Source organism: Phascolarctos cinereus, unplaced genomic scaffold, assembly GCF_003287225.1.
Source record: "Phascolarctos cinereus isolate Bilbo 61053 unplaced genomic scaffold, phaCin_HiC Scaffold_7;HRSCAF=346, whole genome shotgun sequence".
Lineage (NCBI taxonomy): Eukaryota > Metazoa > Chordata > Mammalia > Diprotodontia > Phascolarctidae > Phascolarctos > Phascolarctos cinereus.
In genome coordinates, this window is record NW_027556180.1 from 84,923,539 (window position 1) to 84,943,812 (window position 20,274).

The 20,274-nt window shown below is 34.7% G+C and overlaps 1 protein-coding gene across 2 annotated transcripts in view; it reads right to left on the reverse strand.

The window, feature by feature from the left end:
* Positions 1-581: 581 nt before the first annotated feature.
* Positions 582-20,274, reverse strand: part of CARF (calcium responsive transcription factor) — a 56,632-nt gene continuing 36,939 nt past the window's right edge. The window contains exons 9-16 of one of the 2 annotated variants that reach the window (XM_020972809.2): positions 17,537-17,660; positions 16,004-16,147; positions 14,404-14,637; positions 11,138-11,300; positions 9,149-9,224; positions 8,313-8,443; positions 7,541-7,907; positions 582-3,767 (exon numbers count right to left, since the gene is read on the reverse strand). In XM_020972809.2, coding sequence (XP_020828468.1) covers positions 3,649-3,767; positions 7,541-7,907; positions 8,313-8,443; positions 9,149-9,224; positions 11,138-11,300; positions 14,404-14,637; positions 16,004-16,147; positions 17,537-17,660 — 1,358 coding nt within the window. In that variant the 3' untranslated portion in view covers positions 582-3,648. The remainder of the gene's footprint in view (positions 3,768-7,540; positions 7,908-8,312; positions 8,444-9,148; positions 9,225-11,137; positions 11,301-14,403; positions 14,638-16,003; positions 16,148-17,536; positions 17,661-20,274) is intronic. The other variant, XM_020972814.2, reaches the window with a different exon arrangement.

Here is a 20,274-nt window from a genome sequence, read left to right on the forward strand (position 1 = left end):
ATCACTGTCAATTTTCAAGTGATAACTAATGACTTTTTTTGAGACATGTGGTGGAGGGAATTCCTGACCAGGTCCAAGTGGAACTAGGTGACCTGACTTCTGAAATCTCTTCTAATTCTGAAAGTCTGTGATTTTCTACTCAAGTGAAAAAGGTGTGGACCCCTCTGGCACTAAGGCTTGGCTACCATAACTGAAGTTGTTAATAATCACGAACATTACTGTTTATCATCCAAGGCTCCCGGACCTTAAATTAATCTGGCAGAAGAAAGCCTTCTACCTCCACTAGAATGACAGTGAAGTAAGAATGAAGAAAATAATGAAAAAGAAAGAAACTGAAAGAAGAAATAAGCAAAATTAGCAGACCCACATACAAATGATCCTTTCCCCATCTTTCAAGGAATTTTTAAAAATGCCAACGGTTGTTATGGTAATAGGGCTTTAAGCTACTTCCTCATTGTCTACTAGTTATGCTTAATTAAACACTTTCAGATTCCAAACAGAACATAAGTTTCACTATCAAAGTAGTCTGGTAACAAGATATTTATTTTATAGCATCAAAATAAACAAAAAGCACCTCAATCTCCAAGGGAAATATAAAATTTTTATAACAAGTTTTTAAAAAAAGGCTTTTTTTGGTTTACGTTTAAAAAAAAATTACATTATAACAAGAACATTATACATTAAGTTACAGTAAATATACACTTTATCTCTTTTTAAACTTTATACAAGTTATACAACATTTTTCATATCCACATGATTAAGCATATCTCTATAGCATATAAAGAAAGAGAAAACTTGGATTTGTATGGCTTAATACTAAAAACTCTAGTCAAGACCAAAACAAGGGACCCATGTTTTCTATTGCTTTCCTGCACTTCAGTCCAGAGTTTTTATGTGCATAAGCCTTTTGTTGTAAAGATATTAACTGCCTTTATGGGAAACTGACTTTGAAGGAAATTGTAGCTGTTTAACTACAACTGACTTGCAATGGGGCTTGAAATAAATTTGGTGGCTTGGAATATGAACAGAATAATGATAATTAGTCAATAGTTCAGAAATTTGCCCAAATATCAATTCCGAATCCCTACCTGCTTATTTTAAATGCACTACCTCGATCTACCAAGGGAAATATGAGATGAATAGGAAAATCATATATCATACACAAAAGGACACGTAAAATTTTGCTACATAGCAACTAGGAGGAGAATGCCAACTGTGTGGTTATAGAAAATGTTATACCATTATGACAAATTCAATACATGCCTTAAAACAAATCTAAGACAATATATGTAAACACTTTTTTTTAAATAACAAAAGCCTAGGCACCTTCGAAGACAACACTGATATAACCTGAGCATGCACTTGGAGGACAAAGAATATTAAGTTTCTAGAACTTGTCTGGTAGTCACTTTTGGAAGAACTACTCAATGAAAGATCCAGATGAAAATATTTCCAGTGTCTACCTACAAAACTAAAAGAATATAAAATCAAGGATTTAAGCAGTATTTTATAGTTGTTTTCAGGATACACTGTTGCTCTCTGTTCTAATAATAAAAAGGAGAGATTCAGCAAAATGAGGTGAGAGGAATATTTGTATAAAAATCTCTTCTGATTAAGAGTTAAGGTTTATATTCTCTGACATCTCTATCAGTAAGACTGAGATTTACTATTTGAAATGTTAAGAAAGGGAGTTATAAAACACTAGTTTGGGAGGCAGCAATGGAAAGTAAAAGTAATTTTTTTTTTAGTCTCTATATCCCAAATTTGAAATTAACATGGACAACTCAACAAATTCACTCATTGGTTTTAAGCAAGATACCACAAACTTTAGTAGAAATTTAAATTTAAGGCAAATTATCAATGGACTTAACACAAAAATTTATCAAGTATAACAGACTTAACATAATTAGATTTGGCAGAGTTGGAGTCATTATGAATGCCCACATTAAATATTTTCATTCCTCAGGAAAGAAAATATTTCTTGCTAAACAAGTTTTAGATTTAACTAAAGATTAAGCTTTATATTAAATAATCCCAAGAGTATAAAATTAAATATAAAAAGCAAAAACATTTGATACAGGTTCTATTTTTCATCCACCTGGAATGAAGGAACTCTCCAAATATAGACAGTTACTAAAATAATTGAAATAGATTAAGGATGAGAATCCTTCACGACTTCATCTAATCACTTTAGAAAAACAAAAAGTGATTCAGAGTAGTCAAAATGTTAACATCAAACATCATTTTACATTGTCTATGTGAAAATTCTATATCTTTAATATCTAACACTGATAAACCCTTCTTTATTAACTTTTAAATTAAAAAATGCAATTAAGCTGAATTCCTGACAACTATAGTTGACTTTTCTGGTTCAGCAATATACCTGAAAACAAGGGCTTATACTGAAAATGCTACTATGATACTTGGCATTTGAAATAAATATTAATAATTTAATTAGCAAATGCAACAGATCAATACATTTTATTACTATAAATAACAATTAATCTTATGCATAAATATTTTTAATGGAAATATCTTAGTGCTAAATGCCAATCAATCCATGAAGAATTTTGTTTGGCATGGAAAAAATGTAAATATATGCCCATTTTTTTTCAATGTAATATTAAAAAGATCCTCTGAGATCAGTTTAAAAAGCTTTGTAAATTGCCTTTAACTCTGGGAATCTTTTTGTGTTCTCAAAAGTTCTCTAATTCCATTGACGGTAGTGTTTTAGCTATAAAGACAGTATTTATATATGCTACATGTACTTCTATTGCTTTTCTGTGTAATTCAAGTTACTTAAGGATACAGGATTCTTTGTACTTAGAATATTCCAAGTATCCTTCTGAAAACTATTAATTAATAAGCTCTTTGTAACTGGAAGTGCAAAAAGTTAAAGGGAAATAGCTGAAGTACAGCCACATTTCACCAGAAGTGACTGTGGTCGTTAGTAGTCATGATGTAAAAACCACTGTGTTTCTTTCCAGGTGAAACAAACTGCAACCCAAGAGAAAATAATTTATAATGTTAAAAATTATTTTAACAAATGAGACCCATTACATTTCACATTTACAATATGCTTTCATTTATCACCCATATTTTCTTTAGCACTGGAATGTAACTTTCTTCCTTATATGCAGTCTCTTCATTGTTTAAGTACCTTTTCCAACTAGAACCAAATAGGCTCTGCTATAAAAGCCATTTTCCTCCTAGAAAACAAACAAACAAACAAAAAAACAGGAAAAAGACAAAAAAAGACTTATATAACTGATGTATGTAAGAGCATGTTTTTGTCAGCCATGAAGCACCCAAAATCAGATAAGACTTTCTATGAGATGAATAGGAAAAATATTTACACTGGCACCAAACCTTCAGCCTACTGTTTGAAATACTGGTTAAATCAGACAATTTAGAACTAGCAGATCTATCCAAAACTGAGAAGAGAAGCTCTTTCATAAGGTAACATAATGACTTTTAATTGGTACAAATCATTATCAGTTTTATATGAAAGTATCCATTAGAACTATTCTATAATATGCTGTTTACAATGCCACTGAGAAGAATGGCACCATTTTTGACACTGTCTACTTTCATTTCCAAGAGAGTTGAATTTTTCAAAATTTTAAGCCTTAAAAAGTCTTGAGAAACTTAAACCATGGATGAGGTATTTCTGTCCAGGATATTATTTGCTTGCTCAGATAATGTTGGTTCATTGGGCTCTTCTTTAACTTGACTCACAGAAATTGTACCTTGCAGACTTTCTTCAACTTTAAAAACAAACAAAACACAGATATTAAGGTCAGTACTTTTAAAAACAGTAAGCTCTTTAGAATGACATTTTTAGGGGCCAAGCACGAAAACAGTTTAAAATATAATAGTAATTTAAACTCTAGGTTGTTTGGCTGAGAACACAACAATTTTGTGATTTATAACATTCATATCATTCATTTTTTGTGTGAAAAGATGAAAGAATATATTTCTTGAACATAACTAACAATGAAAAATGGAGAGGGGAATGTAGACAAAACTATAAAGCTATTCTCTAAATGTCTTCTAAGATTAACCAGCTTATTAAATAGAAAAAAATAAGCCCTAATAGTAACATTTTTCAAACAGATGTTTGTCAGCCTAATTAGTTTTTGAAAATAGGATGCCACTGAATATTTATGTGAATAAAAGGCAACAGAATTCCTTTTCTTTGAAGGGAAACTTCAGATGTTTGTACAGTTAGAAACATATGTAGCAAATACTTATATGTGGTACCATTTCAACAACTTTTAATTATAGAGTTTTCCATGCTTGTGTAGTTACATGTTAATGGAAATTTTCTGTTGATCAGGAAACTCTAGTGTTTGTCCTAATTTGGAAAAAAAACTTTGCGTCTCTAAAGAATGTTTTAACTTCACTATCTGCACTGTTCATTTGTTCTATCTACCAGAAAAATGAAGGGTTTCAGTGTGTATAATTTCCACCCTTAAACTGATTTCAGAGTAGCTGAAACTAAATAAATCTAAGTTAGTACATAATAGCAGCACTACTGAAAGCAGGAAAGTAGGAGATCTGACATGAAATCTTCATCTCTCTCTGGGATATCAATTTTTTTTTTCAGTTGATGAGGAGAGCAGAGGTTAAAGTAATCATACAGTTCTTGAAAGGCAGAGTTATATGTACCAAATGTATATCTGTGTAGCACATGTCAACCTTTATCCCCACAAGAGAGAAGCACTGCTTGTCTGGTCTGAGCAGCTCTGGGAGCTCTCATCAAGTTCAACCGGTCCTTCCAAATGTAATCCAATTCAAGAATTCCTGGGAGTTCTGTTTCAAAAAGGCTGTCTTATAGGTCTGCCACTGAATAGACCTCTCAGGAGTCCCCTGGCACAAGGTTTTGAGGCCTTAGTATTCTTCAGTGACATATAAGTGAGATGCTTTTAGTCAGCTAGACAGTATTTAAAACTATTTCAGTCAGTGTTTTTTAAAAAAATGAATGTTTACTGAAGGAAATTATCACAGTTCTTCCAATTAAGAAGTGAATAGGGAAAAAAAGTGAGTAAGAATGAAGATGAGGATGTAGTTTAAGAATAGTTTCTGCAGTGTATATTTTTGTTTTTCTCAATAAAATTGTAAAAATCCTTCCTAAAAATATCCAACTCAACAATCTGAGTAAAAGGAAGTGATCCAGTGAGGTCAGCTAATAGTAATTACCAGTTTGAACAAACATTATCTTATGCTGTCTGTGACTAGATAATTTGGTTAGAGCATGATGCCAATGAGGCTGAAGCTGTCAGCTAGGACTATATTTGTGGTCCTGCCTGACCACAAATCTCTCAAATGTGTGCTACTGACTTATGAGAGTGGACCACAACATGAAGGCACCATACAAATTCACTACCATTACTGAAAATACAACTGAGAGTTTATGACCTAATGAAAATCAATGTTGCCACTTGTGTCTATCCAGGAAGGAAAGCACATCATTTCTAATGCTGATAATAAAAAACTCATTACCAGAAACAGGTGATTTAAAAAAAAATGATTCTCAAGGGGGCAGCTAGGTGGTGCAGTGGATAGAGCACCGGCCCTGGATTCAGGAGGACCTGAGTTCAAATCCGACCTCAGACACATAACACTTACTAGCTGTGTGACCCTGGGCAAGTCACTTAACCCCACTGCCTAACCAAAAAACAAACAGACAAACAAACAAACAAAAAATGATTCTCACTTTAAATCTCTGAGAAATGCAGTTATACTTTCAGTTATTTCTATGGAGATACTACCTTACTCTCCCATTAGATGGAAGCTTCTTGAAGACAGCAGGCAGGCTACTCAATGGATAGTGCACTGGACCTGGAGTCAAGAAGGCCTAAGTTCAAATGTCATCTCAGACAATTACTAGCAAGTCATGTAACCTGTCTCAGTTTTCTTATCTGTAAGATGGGGATAATAATAGCACCTACCTCCCAGGGTTGCTGGAGGATACATTGAGACGGTATTTGTAAAATGCTTTGCAAACTCTAAAGTGCCACATAAATGCTGGCTATTACTGAAAACTGGGATGCTTTCACTTTTGTCTTTGAATCCCGAGGGCTTAGTCCAAAGCCTGGCTCATCCTAAGTTTTTAATGAGTGTCTGTTGATCGAATTGACTTTTCTACTATTAGTTACTTTTAAGTTGTTACAGCTGGTCATTCTAAGATGTAATTCTTTTTTTTCTTTTTTCTTTTTTAGGCGATTGGGGTTAAGTGACTTGCCCAGGGTCACACAGCTAGTGTCAAGAGTTGGTCTGAGGCCACATTTGAACTCAGGTCCTCCTGACTTCTGGGCCGGTGCTCTATCCACCTAGCTGCCCCCTAACATGTAATTCTTGATGAGTCGCTAATAACCTCCATATGAAGTGATATGTTGTATGTCTTGTCTTATAGCTATACTAATTCTTCCTTTTTTTTATGAATTCACTGTGGCCAAGCCACGAACTTTCCATGTCTGTTCCCATGCTATTTTACTACTCCTGCAAGCTATGCCTATTATCTGTAGCTGCAGCAGCTGAATCTGGTGTCTGTTTTAGGAAAGAATAATTCACACACCTGCAACAATCCTAAGACAAAAGCAATGGAGACAGGAGTCCCTTCTTTTTCTCTGCTACCTTCAGTGGTGGTTTGTCTGCTCTAGATGTCAGACTTCAGACAAGTAAACTGCTGCCAATAAGAAAAGAAAGGAAGAATCTACTCCTCTCAGCTGCAGCTGACAGTGTGCTTGAAATTGATAAAGCCCATTACTGCTTCCAGTAACTGGGGAAAAAAGGGTTCATTCGTCCCTTTCAGACCTACTGGGCCACAAAACTCAACCTTAGTGGTTCCTGGCTAAAATTCTTATTTCTTTTTCTTCCTCACAATTTGACTGATGTCAGTTCTACTTTTTCTTCCTTTCTTCCCTGAAGTACCTCAGTCCCTTCACTTTGTGTTTATTACTCATTTTATTCTATATGTGTTTCCATCCTTTATCCTCTCATTAGAAGTTTCTTCATTTTTGTTCATTACTCTTCACACCTTCAAAATCACCCCTGAAAACTCTTATTAGTTTCGTGTCTTTACTGATTTAGTTTTTGAACCTTTATTGATTTTAGTTTTGATTAGATTTAGTTATTTCAATTTTTTTTTTGGGTGAGGTGTTCGGGGTTAAGTAACTTGCCCAAGGTCACACAGCTGGTAAGTGTTAAGTGTCTGAGGCTGGATTTGAACTCAGGTCCCCCTATCTCCAAGGCCAGAGCTCTAGTCACTGTGCCACCTAGCTGCCCCTAGTTATTTCAATCTTTGAATAAGAAGTTGGGAAGAACAATACAAAGAAGAAGCAGAGGAAAATAAAATAAACGTTTAATTCTAACTAGTGAGATTTTTTTTCCTCTTTCTTTTGCAGTCTTATTTAACTTACTCTATTGAGATTGTAAATCCACTGAGCAGACTATAAATTTTTTCTTGCATATTTTGGTAAGCTGCTAATTTTATAAATATTAAAAGCTGTAATAATATAGTCTGGTTTCGACTTACTAAGAGTTGGGTGGCTGTTCACAATCCTGATTGGAATGGTTTGTACATCTCCCAAAAAAATCTGATGAACGCTACCTTCCGGGCTGCCTGTATCCTCAACACCTCCAAATGCTACCAGCTGGCCCATTGTAACAAGGTTCTGATCTGGCCCTGGAAGGTTACCCAGTGTAGAGGAAGCAGGAGGGTTCTGTGTCAGGCAGGCTCCTGCCTGAAGGTTATGTCCTTGAGTGAACACGACAGAATGGTTCATTACAGCACTTCCTACTGAATCCAGAAGGTTTGCAGAAGTAGAATGAGAATGGCTGTTTACTGATATCAAAGCAGTTGTTCCATCAGTAGAGGTGAAAGCTGGTTGTAATTGTAAACCCTGTAAAACATAAAACTCAATTACCGAAATGTTTAACTTAAGCACTTTTTGTTCTTACAGGATACTGTTTGTCACTCAGACACTTGATTGGGACAAAAAAAAATTATACTAGTTAAAATTCCTTCCTCTAAAGTCCTTTATCATATGATATTAAGAGGGGAAAGGGGAGTGTACTAGGGTGGTGAGAACTAAATTTCACTGTATTCATATTTAATTCAACTCATATTTAGTATATCTTCAATCAATGTAAAAGGTGCTAAGTTATTTGTAAAATGGGAATGTACAGGAATAAATTTTCTGTGAAAATTATCATAACCTTTCTATCAAGGAATAAAAAAGAAAATATAAGTTCTTTGAAAATCTGAATGGAAATAATTAAACTCAGCTGCTTTGTTGAACACCTACCTGCAACTGTGCAAATATTTTGGGCTGAAGTGAAGAGAGTGAAGAGAGCAAGTGGGCTGTCTCTGGAGACAAAGACTCCCCTGTCTGATCTGCTTCCACTTTAGTGATAATCGATTCTCCTGGTGAGCTTCCTAAAGTATATCACATCACCAATAAACTGTTAAAACAAGAACTATTTCTATTGAATTCCAGGACAATATATTCCAGTCCCTCATCACTTCAATTGGTTTGAAAAACTTTCTAAGATCATCTTGTTAGTCCATTCTTCATGTTTTTAGGTAGAGCTACACCTAAAATTCTCCAGATATACAAGAACCCCATCTGTTTTTTTTTAAAGACCTTTAGAAAAGAGATTTTGTAATGTCCCTTCATAACTAATCCCAGGACTTAAAATTTTCACTCTCTTGCTGTCACCTCTCATATGCAACAAAATGTGCATAATAATCAGTAACCAATCAATAACACTATGCTTATCATATATATTAACCAGCACTGTGGTATATAGGCACAAAGCTTTTTTATGTCATGATAACCAATATCTGAAAAGACTCTTGAAAGATAAAAGTTGGAAGAAAAGAAAGTTATAACATACTGCAAAAGGAAAGAGGAAAGCAAAAAAAAAAAAGAAATCAAAAGGCCTTAACTTTTGGGTCAAAGGGACCTTTTTGGTTCAAACTACCTCAAAGCAGTTGCTGGTGGAACTCTCTTGGCCCTCTAGTTAGCCACTAATTGTCTTTTTTATTTATAAGAAAACATGCAAATTGATCTTCAGGGAAATTTGGAATTGTTCAGATACATTTAAAAATACATTTTAATGATATTCAGCATGAGCCTACCCTCAGTGGATGGTGATGCAAATGTAACTGTTACAGTCTCTGTGAGAATGTTCCCACTGTCTGTGGTCCATTGGAACTAAAATGAAAAATAAACTGTTCAGTAAACATATGAAAATATACATATAAAAGGAATGATATTGAAAATCATCAATAATTGTTATACTTTATATTTTTTCTAATTACAGTTATCTTTTAGTATAAATTTGTTCTCTTGGGGCAGCTAGGTGGCACAGTGGATAGAGCACCGGCCCTGGAGTCAGGAGGACCTGAGTTCAAATCCGCCCTCAGACCAAACACTTGACACTAACTAGCTGTGTGACCCTGGGCAAGTCATTTAACCCCAACTGCCTAAAAATTAAACAAATAAACAAATAAATAAATTTGCCCCCTTCATGTCTGGGTGTTCAAGTTCAAGTTAAAATAAAAATAATAATAATAATAAATAAATAAATTTGCTCTCTTTATGTCTGGGTGTTCAAGTTAATTAGAGTATTATGCTATGACCATTGCCAATCTACTACAAAGCAAAAATACTTATAACTTCAGCATAACTTTCAAGATTTCAATGTCACTGCAAAAGTGACAAAAGTTTTACAAGGCAAAAAGTAATGAGAATGATTCCAAAAGTTGTAAGAAAATAATATTCCACTGTGATATATTTCTTCTTCCTATAGTGCACCTAGAAATTTGCAATCGCCTTCGATATTCAAGGTACCCCATCTGGAAGGTACCAAGAAGAAATCATTAACACCTGAAGCCCCACTATTCCAGTGACTCTCACTCTTATCAAAAGATTAATGGATGAGTAGAGAAATGGGTTAAAGAAAGGATTAGGGTTGGGATCCTAAATCTAACCTCACCAGGACTGCAGGGTAAATGAAAGAGTAGTCCTGGGTTTTGACATCTTGGACTGACAAGTCATTTAACCACACCAGGCCTCCATTTCCTTACCTCTAAAATGAGTGTGAACATAGTTGTTTCATGTTCTCTTCCCCATTATACTGTGAGCTCCTACAGAGTACTGATTGGTTTTTGCCTTTCTTTGTATCCAGGCACTCAATGAAAGCTTGCTGAGGTCTCTTTTAGCCCTAAATCTAAACCCTATAACCTTATCTCTCAAGCTCTGTTTTTTTTTTCAGTTAAAATGCCTCTTAATCACCTAGTAACTCTACACATTTCATCTGACTTAACATGAAAATGAGTCTTCATTCTTCCCAGGCCAGAAGAACTGGGAAAATCCAGATATACCAGATCTGTGCAGTATGGGTCTGAGAATAAAGAGAGTAGGATTTAGTTTGTTATCTTTTTTGTGTGAGCCACATATGAAAATCAGTCTCATTATTTTATAGGTACAAGTGCAGGTAAATCCACCTCATAATTTCATTGTTCTAACTATACCATCAGTAAAATCTGGGGAAAACTTTTTTAGTCACAGTTAAGATAATTAAAATAAATTTACATCAATAAGTCGTTTGGAAAATTAAAATAATTAAATACCACTTGTCTGTACTAGGATGAGTCATTTAATCCCTAACGGCCTCAGTTTCTTCAGTTTAAAATAATGGGACTGGACTAGATCTTGCAACTCTATGATTCTATGAGTCTCTGAAGTAATGTTGATATTAAAGAGAAATTTGGTAATCCATCTAACCTCAGGGATTTATATTTAGATAACAAATACTCCATTACCTCCTACTAACACTCATTTATATTTATAATTTCCTTCATAAAGAAAACATTCAGGCTTAGGCTTTAAATGAAAAAACTATTAGTCCTACTTGGTCAAGAAAACAATGCTATAAGCTTAAGAGAAATAACACATTTTCAGAGTGACTTTTTTTTCACAACCTATTTATTTCGGTTATAAATAAATTCTAAGAAGTAAACTAAATGCTGATTAACATCATGAATGGAATCTATTATAGATACAACAGCAAAAGTAAGCTAAGTAAGAACCACAAAAGAAATCAAATGTACTTCCAATCATACCGTCGCTGGAGGAGTTTCTGAATTATACACCATCTCCCCATTTCTCAAGGACTTCTGTACCTCATGAATGTGATTTTTTATATCATTCACGGTTGGGAAAAAGGACAAATTATGTCTTTCAGGTATCTCATCAGGCTTGAACAATTCCCTCTCCACAAATTTTCTGTGGATATATAAAAAGGGAAAAATAATGTAGAACATATATGAAACCAAAACCAGAAAGACTTTTTTCCATATACAGTATGGCTTATTAACTCCATAACCTTTTTATATTTTTCCACTTTTAATTTTTCTACAATAGAGTATTCTAGAACCCACACGGATGAAAAAATTTTAATACTTTCTTTCTCCAAATGGCTATATGTAAACTATTTTGGTACTTTATGTGGATAATTGAAAAGAATAAATCTTTTCTGCCCCAGGAAGACCAAGGGAGGATCAATGAAACAGTTGAGTGGAATGGAATAATATATGAAACATAATGTACAGAAAGAGATATGGTTAGAAAATGGTAATTATACCAATTAAATGTGAAATACATGATGAAAAAGAGCACACGCATAGAAAACTGGAGCCATTATTAGATAAACCATGATATTGGTTAAGTAACATATTAGTTAATACAGAAAATATATTCATGTCGTGCTATAACACTGTTCTTAGAGTTCGCACTTTTACAATCTTTTCTAGGTGAGAGTCTATAATAACAAAGCTCTTCTGATACTATTAGGAAGTCTCTAAAGGATAGGGTTTGAGGTTTACTAAATTCTGGATTTTAACGTATTATATTCATGTAGGTATTCTTAACCTGGAATCCATTAACTTGTATTAAAAAATTTTTGGTAAACATATTTCAAACCGTATTTGGTTTCTCTTGTAATACTATGTATTTTATTTTATGCACTTAAAAACATTATCCTAAGAGAGTTCCACAGGCTTTACTTGCCTGCCAAAGGGGTCCATGACACAAAAAAGGTTAAGAATCCCTATTCTTGCATATATTAAATATGAAGAGTGTAAAAAAAAATGCTAAGATGACTGCTAAGCAGAAAGATCTATAAATACTCATGCAGAAATGTTATTGGGATTTCCCCAAAGCAATGTATAAGAAGATAACAAGCATCAGCCTGGACTGTAAGGATCATTAATTGATTTTGAACCCTAATGGACAAGTTGCTAAATTTCAGCATGAAAAAACTCTCTGAACCTCAGTACTCATCTGTTTTTACAGATGAAATCATAGTAATATGTTTTAAGTATCTACCTCCCAAGTTGATAAAAGCAAATAAAATAATGTATATAAAGTGTATTGTAAACTCTAAAGCATGATATACATGCCAGCTGTTACTGTTATTACTAATAAGATAAACAAGCCTTCTGGTTCTCACATGACTTATTTTAAGTAAAAAAGTTTATTTGTTGCATAGCAAAGAATTCTGAACAGAAGTCTACAGGTCAACTTCCACTAAAAACAGACCATCCAAATTCATCCATTATAAAGGGACTGCCATAAAAGGTGCCCTCATTAAATATTAAGTGAAATATTTGGGCCACTGGGTAGGTCTTAGTCTTGAGTGCACAGAGATTTTTCTGTGATTATTTTTACTTAAATATGACTTGACATATACACTATTTTGTGTGTGTGTGTGGGGGGGGTTAGGCAATGGGTTTAATTGACTTGCCCAGAGTCATACAGTTACTAAATGTCAACTGTCTGAATCCAGATTTTACCTCAGGTCCTCCTGACTGCAGAGCCAGTGCTCTGTCCACTGCGCCACCTAGCTGCCCCTTACATATGCACTATTTTAAGTTAGTTTAGAGATAGTCAAATTTGCTAGATTTGAATACTGTATACATAGCTGGAAACTGTGATTTGCCAAGACTACTGGGAAACTGTTGGCTCAGGAAGAGATATATTTTCTAATAAAACGACATCTTGCTTATCTACTTGGTGGAAGGGACTCAACAGATACATGGCGTATTGGATTTGGAGTCTTGAAGGCCTGAATGGGAATCCTGCCTCAGACACGGTATAACCCCAGGCATGTCACTCAACCACTCTTCGTTTCAGTTTCCTCATCTGTAAAATGGTGGTAATAATAGTACCTATAATTCACAGGGTTGTGAGGAGATGAGATAACACGTAAAATACTTTGCAACCTTAAATACCATGTAAATGCTAGTTATTATCACTATTATCATCATTTAAGTACCCATGATGTGTCAGGTACCAAGGACATGAAGACAATAACAAAACAGTCCCTGTTCTCATGGAGCTCACATTCTGCCTTGAGGACATATGTGGCCCATTAGGTCCTTGGTGCAGCCTTTTGACTGAAGCCAAGTTTTACAGAACAAATTTTTTTATTAAGGGGATTTGTTCTGTGAAGTTTGGATTTAAAGGGCTGCACTTGAGAACCTAGAGGGTCACATGTGGCCTCGAGGCCACAGGTTCCCCGCCCCTGTAACTAGACGGATATAGCATGCGTGCACAGGTAAGTAAGATAAAAGGAAAATTTAACAGGGAGAAAACTTTAACAAGAAGTTGACACCAGGGGCAGCTAGGTGGTATAGTAGATACAGCACTGGCCCTGAAGTCAGGAGTACCTGGGTTCAAATCTGGCCTCACACCAAACACCTGACACTTATTAGCTGTGTGACCCTGGTTAAGTCACTTAACCCCAATTGCAAAAAAAAAAAAAAAAGAAAAAAAGTTGACACCAGAGTTGAGTAACAAAGGAAGACAAGGCATCTAGGAAGCAGAAATGAGAGCTTTCCAGGAATAAGAACTAAAAAAGAACATATGAGGCAGAAGATGGAATACTGAGTTCTGGGAATGACTAAAAGTCCATTTTGACTATAACAGAAATATGTAAAGGGCAGTAATATGAAATAAAGTTAGAGAGGTAGTAGGAACCAAGTTAACTGTAAATGGCCTTAAATGTGAAACTAAAGAGTTTGTATGTTATCCTATAAGCAATGAGGAACCACCGGTCTTAAATGGTCTTAGTAAGATTGTCTGGTATTAATTAAATAGTCTTAGTAAGATTATTTGGGCAACCTGTGTGATGATGGATGAGAGACCAATGAAGGGAGACCAATGAGGAATCCACAATTGTAGTCCAGGCACAAGATAATGAGGGTATGAACTAGAGTGGTAGCTATGTGAAGGGAGAGTAAGAACAGATGTTGAACACTTAACTTTAAACCAAATGTCTCAAAAAAAAAACACAAAACAAAACAAAAAAATCTTGTTTCCATTATACCTTAGCTGTTTCCTCACTGCATAGACTTGTTCTATTCCCTGAGATACCAGTTCTCTGATCTTATCTGCTACTTGTGGATGTAGACGTGAGGATAATGTACAGTTCTCATCCCGAACTGTATCTTCCTCATTCTCAAGTGAAGAAACAAGGAGAGGGGAAGGAGAAGGAATGAGGCAAGGTTTCTGCAGTTCATGATATTGATGAGCCTTTCGGGTGGGCAACTGTACATACCACCTAATAAAGAGGAAAATTTTTAAATTAAGGTATAAAACAGAAATAAGAAAAATCATTTCTACTTAAACTATCAAGAAAAGAAGTCTAGTAAGACGAAACTTCATGGTAACACAGTTTTATAATAAATTATAATATATGCTCTGTTCAACTTCTGTCAGATTATATCCCAATCAAACAAAAACCTTTATAAATCTCTACAGACCTTGTGATAGACCAAAAATTGAAGCGGTAGTGGGGATCAAAGTATTATATACAAGTAATTTTATATTAAGTTCCATATCACTAGAATTTTACCTCACAATAAAAAGGCAATAATGTCAACCATCATATCCTGAAATGGGTATCACCCCATTTACCCTCCATTTTACCCCAATTAAGCTTCTGCATTGCACCTACCATCCTTTCATCCAAAGAGTGGATGTGATTCAGAGCCTGTTGAGCTATATGGGATACTCTTCGCTCACAGGGGCTCAACAACACTGCCTCCACAGCACTCCCAGCTCCTGTTGGCCCAATGAGCAAGAGAATCAACTGGAAATCAAACACAGGTCTCTTGTATGGCAATGCAGAAAGCAGCCACTAGGCAAATGAACTACCTTTGAAAGAGAGTATTTTAATTGATGTTTTTATACTACATGTTTGCAATGGTAACTTGATGAAACGAAAATTACTTACAGTATCACACACATTGGATCAAAAGAAGATTCCATTCTGCTCATTTCCCATGTAACTAAATCTTTTAAAGGCCACATGAAAGCAGGATATTCCATGGTTACATAACAACAATCAAACCTGGCCTAAGCTAACAAAAGTGAGAAATTTAGAGATAAAGCTAACACTACTTTCTTATTTAATATCTAAAGCACAAAGGGTGAGGGCAATGTATCATGTTAAAAAGCTCTTATCTTATTGCAGTTAGCGTCTATCACATTGTAGCAAATTGCTATCACGTAAAATTTCTGTTAAGGAAACAGAATAACTTACTTAAACTCAATCATCTTTTTCCTTTTTTCTGTTTTTGGTTGTCATCAGTGAAAACAAAGTTGGGATTTTTAATCTGGTTACAAGAACTAAAACTATATCATTTTGAAAAAAAAGGTTGAGATTTGCAAAACTCTTTGTTCATGCCTACTTATGATATTATCTATAAATTCCAAGAATGACACAAAGAAAAAAATCATCTTTAACCTTAGCAAACTACTAAGTGAGAATATTTCCTAAAAAAAACCCAAAAAACAAAAAAACCCAGCAAAAACCAAGCTAGAAAAAACTGATAAACTGCCCTCCTTGGACATTTACTTGCAGAGGGATTCTGGCAATTTGGCTGGCAAACTGAAAATGTCAAAAGAGAGTATGAAACTCATACCTGATAACCCCTCCAGCATCGATCAAATTCTTCTTCAGCATGTTAAAGGCTTTCTCCTGCTCCATTCTGATGATTTTCTTGTCAATTTTAGGGTCAGTAGAAACTCGATACTCAGGGAATTTTTGTACCTTTTTAATATAAATCCTATAAAAATGAAAGGATAGTGATGATTTATTATATAATATTCACAGGGAACTCTAAATTATCAACCATACCACCTTTAGGTATAATATCCATGCATGTATACACATGGATATACACACTTGAACACTGATTATACCTCTTAAGAGATTTTTAAAAAATAAATTAAGCACAAAAGGTTATTTTTCAGTTTATTTTTCACTACACACTACATAAACCTTCATGAATGCCTAATAATGATCATTTCTGGGGGCTACTTCAGCAACTTAGCCAAAAATTTGAATAGTTTTTGTCAATATCAGCGCCCTAACCTTTTCTACTACTACTACAACCTCTCCTAATTTTGTTATTACTTTAATAATCTACTAGGTGTTTTTTATTTCCAGTCAAGCCCTACTCAAAGTCATCCTGCACAACAAAGCCAAATTGATATTTTGCTTCATTATATCACACACTCTTTCTACAATGCTTTTTTTACTATCTTTTGATCCAATCTGAGCCTTTCTCCAGTTAGGTGTTCAAGGTCCTCTATAACTTGATCCCAAGTGACTCAGCCAGCCTTATTTCTGCTTCTGGATTCTTCAAACCGATCTTTGTGCAGTCCCCCAACACAGCATGCTCATTCCTCTTTTTAGGACACCCCTCCCCCAAACACACACACACACACACACATCCTTCATTCTTCTCTAAATCTTATCCTTCACGGGCTACATAACATCTATGAAGTGTTCCCTGATAACTTCAGGTCATACCATATTCTCTCATGCATATCAAAATTTAATTGTTTTGCTTTCAAACTGTTTCATATGTGTACTTTGTTTCTTGAACAAAACTATGAGTTCCTCATGGACATGGATATCATCTTATACTTTCATATTTACTAGTACCTAGCAATTTGTTAAGGAAATACCAGGCACTCAGTAAATACTTGTTGATTTATGGAGAAAATATTATTTCCTCACCACGTCAGACTTGAAGCCAATTCACTGAAAAATATATAGAAGCTTAAATTTTTATATCCTCTGCATGTCAAATTTTTTTAAAATTTCCTTTGAGATTTAAATATAAATATTGCCTAAAATTAATGTTATCAGCTTAAATATGAAAACTCCTACAAACTGAGTTAACAGTATCTTTAGAGTATTTTGTGATATGAGATCTGATGCTAAAATAAAAATATTACAAAGTCCCACAAAATTCCATTTACTAGTTTGTTCCATTTCTGCCTTTCTTTTTCATGAGGCTTTGAGGAACACTTTTAATTCCTGAACAAAAACAACAAAGTAACATTTTAAAAACTTACTAAATTCTTCTGATTCTCAGTCTTTTTATGCTTCTAATAATAGTGGTATGTTCCTTGCTACATGGGGTCCTAGTCTAGCTGAAGCTTACCGTGCTGGACAAGTGGCTTTGTAGAGCTGACAGGAGGAGGTGCTTTCCTGCTCTCCAGTTTTTTTGGCCTGGAAACCTTTCCTCCTTGGCCCAAACTGACATTCCATCACTATGGCTCTGCTCCCTATGGACAGATACCAACTATTATGTCATTAATTCAAGTATCCATCTGTTCTAGCCACTAAGTTGAAAGATAAGTTGTCAATGGCAATGAGTCTTTTTCATAATTATCACTTTAGGGAGAAAGGATAGCTGTGGGTGCCCAACTCAGCTTAGTTGGGAACACAAACTGTAACTTGTTCAGATTAATGCATATTTGTCCCCAATTTCTTTTATCATAAAGAATACCAGACACTTTACACGTAAACTAATAACACATCTTTAAAATTAACAAATCTTTTTTGTTCATTGTGTTTTATAACTGTAATACCTTTGATAATAGCTAATGTGCTAAACTACTGTGAAAACTTCTTATAAAATCTAACCTTTTTGGCTGAATATTCTATTTCGCTGAATACCCTATTTTATCTCAAGAGATTTTTTTTTAGTTATGAAAATTACAAATAACAAATATTTACATAGCATTTGCATCTTTACCAAGAACCTTAAATCCATTATCTCACCTGATCCTCCCAACCACTTCTGAAGAAAGGAAATAAAGGCCCAGATAGGATAAGGGCCTTGTCCATGGTCTCAAAGATAACACATGTCAGAGGCAGGAATCAAAACCAGATTTTTCCTAACATCAAATTCTTAGTTTCCCCCATGAGATGACAGGTTTACATTATATAATCTCCAGGATCCCCTTCAAGCTTTAAAATCATGATTTCTGTATATCCTTAGGAATAGGAAAGTATGTATTGGTGTGGTGGTGAGACATAAGATTTTCCAGTTTTTAAAAATGTTACCCAAAGGTCCCATTCCAAATTCAATAGGAACCTGGTTTATACAGGTCATTTTTCCTTGGGAAGGAGACTTTTTGAGGGAACAGAGAGGACATAATAAAAAGTAATTATGCATTATGTAACAAAAGTTATTAAATTGTTCATACCTTTTGAGACCCAGAGACCCCATACTACCAGGTTTATACCTCACAGAGGTTAATGGCAGCAAAAAAGGCCTATACATACAAAAATATTGATAGAAGTATTATTTATAATTATAAAAAGCTGGAAGCAAAATATATGCCCAATGACTGGGCAATGGCTGTACACATTTCGGCATGTGAATATTACTGAGCTGTAAGAACTAACAAATAAGACCAAAGAATAAAGTATAAAGTATGCATAAGAGTGAAAGCAAAGCCCAAGAAACAATATACAATGACTACAACAAAGTGAAAAAAGACAACAAAACTAAGACAACAGACAAGGTTGGTACCGAAGAATTCAATTTAAAATACATATCCTTCCTTAATATTAACAATCAGTAAACCGTAACAGTGGAAAGTTACTTGTATTTAAAGTTGTAGTCTTTCTTTTAGGTGATTTTGCTCAAATATCTCCAGGAAATGTACACTGGGAAGGAATTACTGAGTTGTGTCTATCGTGTCAAAACTTGTTTCTTAAAGTAACAATGTCTTCTGGGAGTAAAATAACTTGAAAAAATACAGAGGGAAACTCAGACCTTGAAGAATTATTGTAGGAATCCTAAGCCCTTTGGGGAACCAACCTGCCAAGTGCTTGAAGCATCCTCTTTCTACCCCCCGAGAATTTGGTCCCCTACTGGAAATGAAAAGAACTGCCTGTTCCGTGCAAAGCCACATTTGGGCAGCATGTGTTTCCAAAAGTACTATGACAATGATGAGATGATATGAGATGAGAATCTCTGTCATCCTTTGAGTAACGGACTCATGTAACTCATTCTTCAAGGGGTATCAAGTTCTGGCAACAGGTTGTATACAATGCCAGCTACAGAGGTCGAGATAATACTCCCAAACTATAGCAAATTAGCTCAGAAGTGGGAGTTGTCCTTAGGAGAACAACATCAAAACACATTTAAACAAGCTAAAAGAACATCCATCCTTTTCTTTTATTAAATGCTTTTTGGCATTATGTTAATTTATAACTGAAAGTGAAATATGGTATTTCAACTGATTATACTGATAAGCCAACAAAATAACAACTCCTGAGAAGTAATGATAAGCCTGTCAGGCAGGGTCTTTGACAAGAATATCAATTTATATTATTGCATACTTAAATTATAAGCCCATTACCCTAGGCTAGGATGGCAAAAGGCTAAAAGGAAACATTCTGGTCCACAGCCACCCTGGAAAAGAACTCTGGGATTAAATACGTTCTCATGTAGAGAAAACTTGAGCAAGTGCGTTTTATACCCTTTCTCTCTTCCACCACCTCTAACATTTCAAGTGAATCTAATCCTCTCAGTATTGCATCTGAGATTCCCCAAATTAGATGCGAGACTTCTACAATGTACCATTACCCATAACATTACTCATTTTAAGCCCTGCTTTGTCCTAAAGCTAATCTTTTGGGATAATACCAAACCACATTTTTAGAAACTCTGGTGCTGACATATGGTTTCAGAGATGTGAGCAAGAGATATTCCAAGATTCAATAGCATCAATAATACTTTAAATATTTACGTAATGTGAAATACTAGAATATTATATAACTTTTATATTGTGCCCCCATGACAGCAATCCAACTATTTCTCTTGTCCCCTAAAACTTCTAGCAAATATAAGGGTAAGAACAGTGACATTAATGGGAGAAAGCA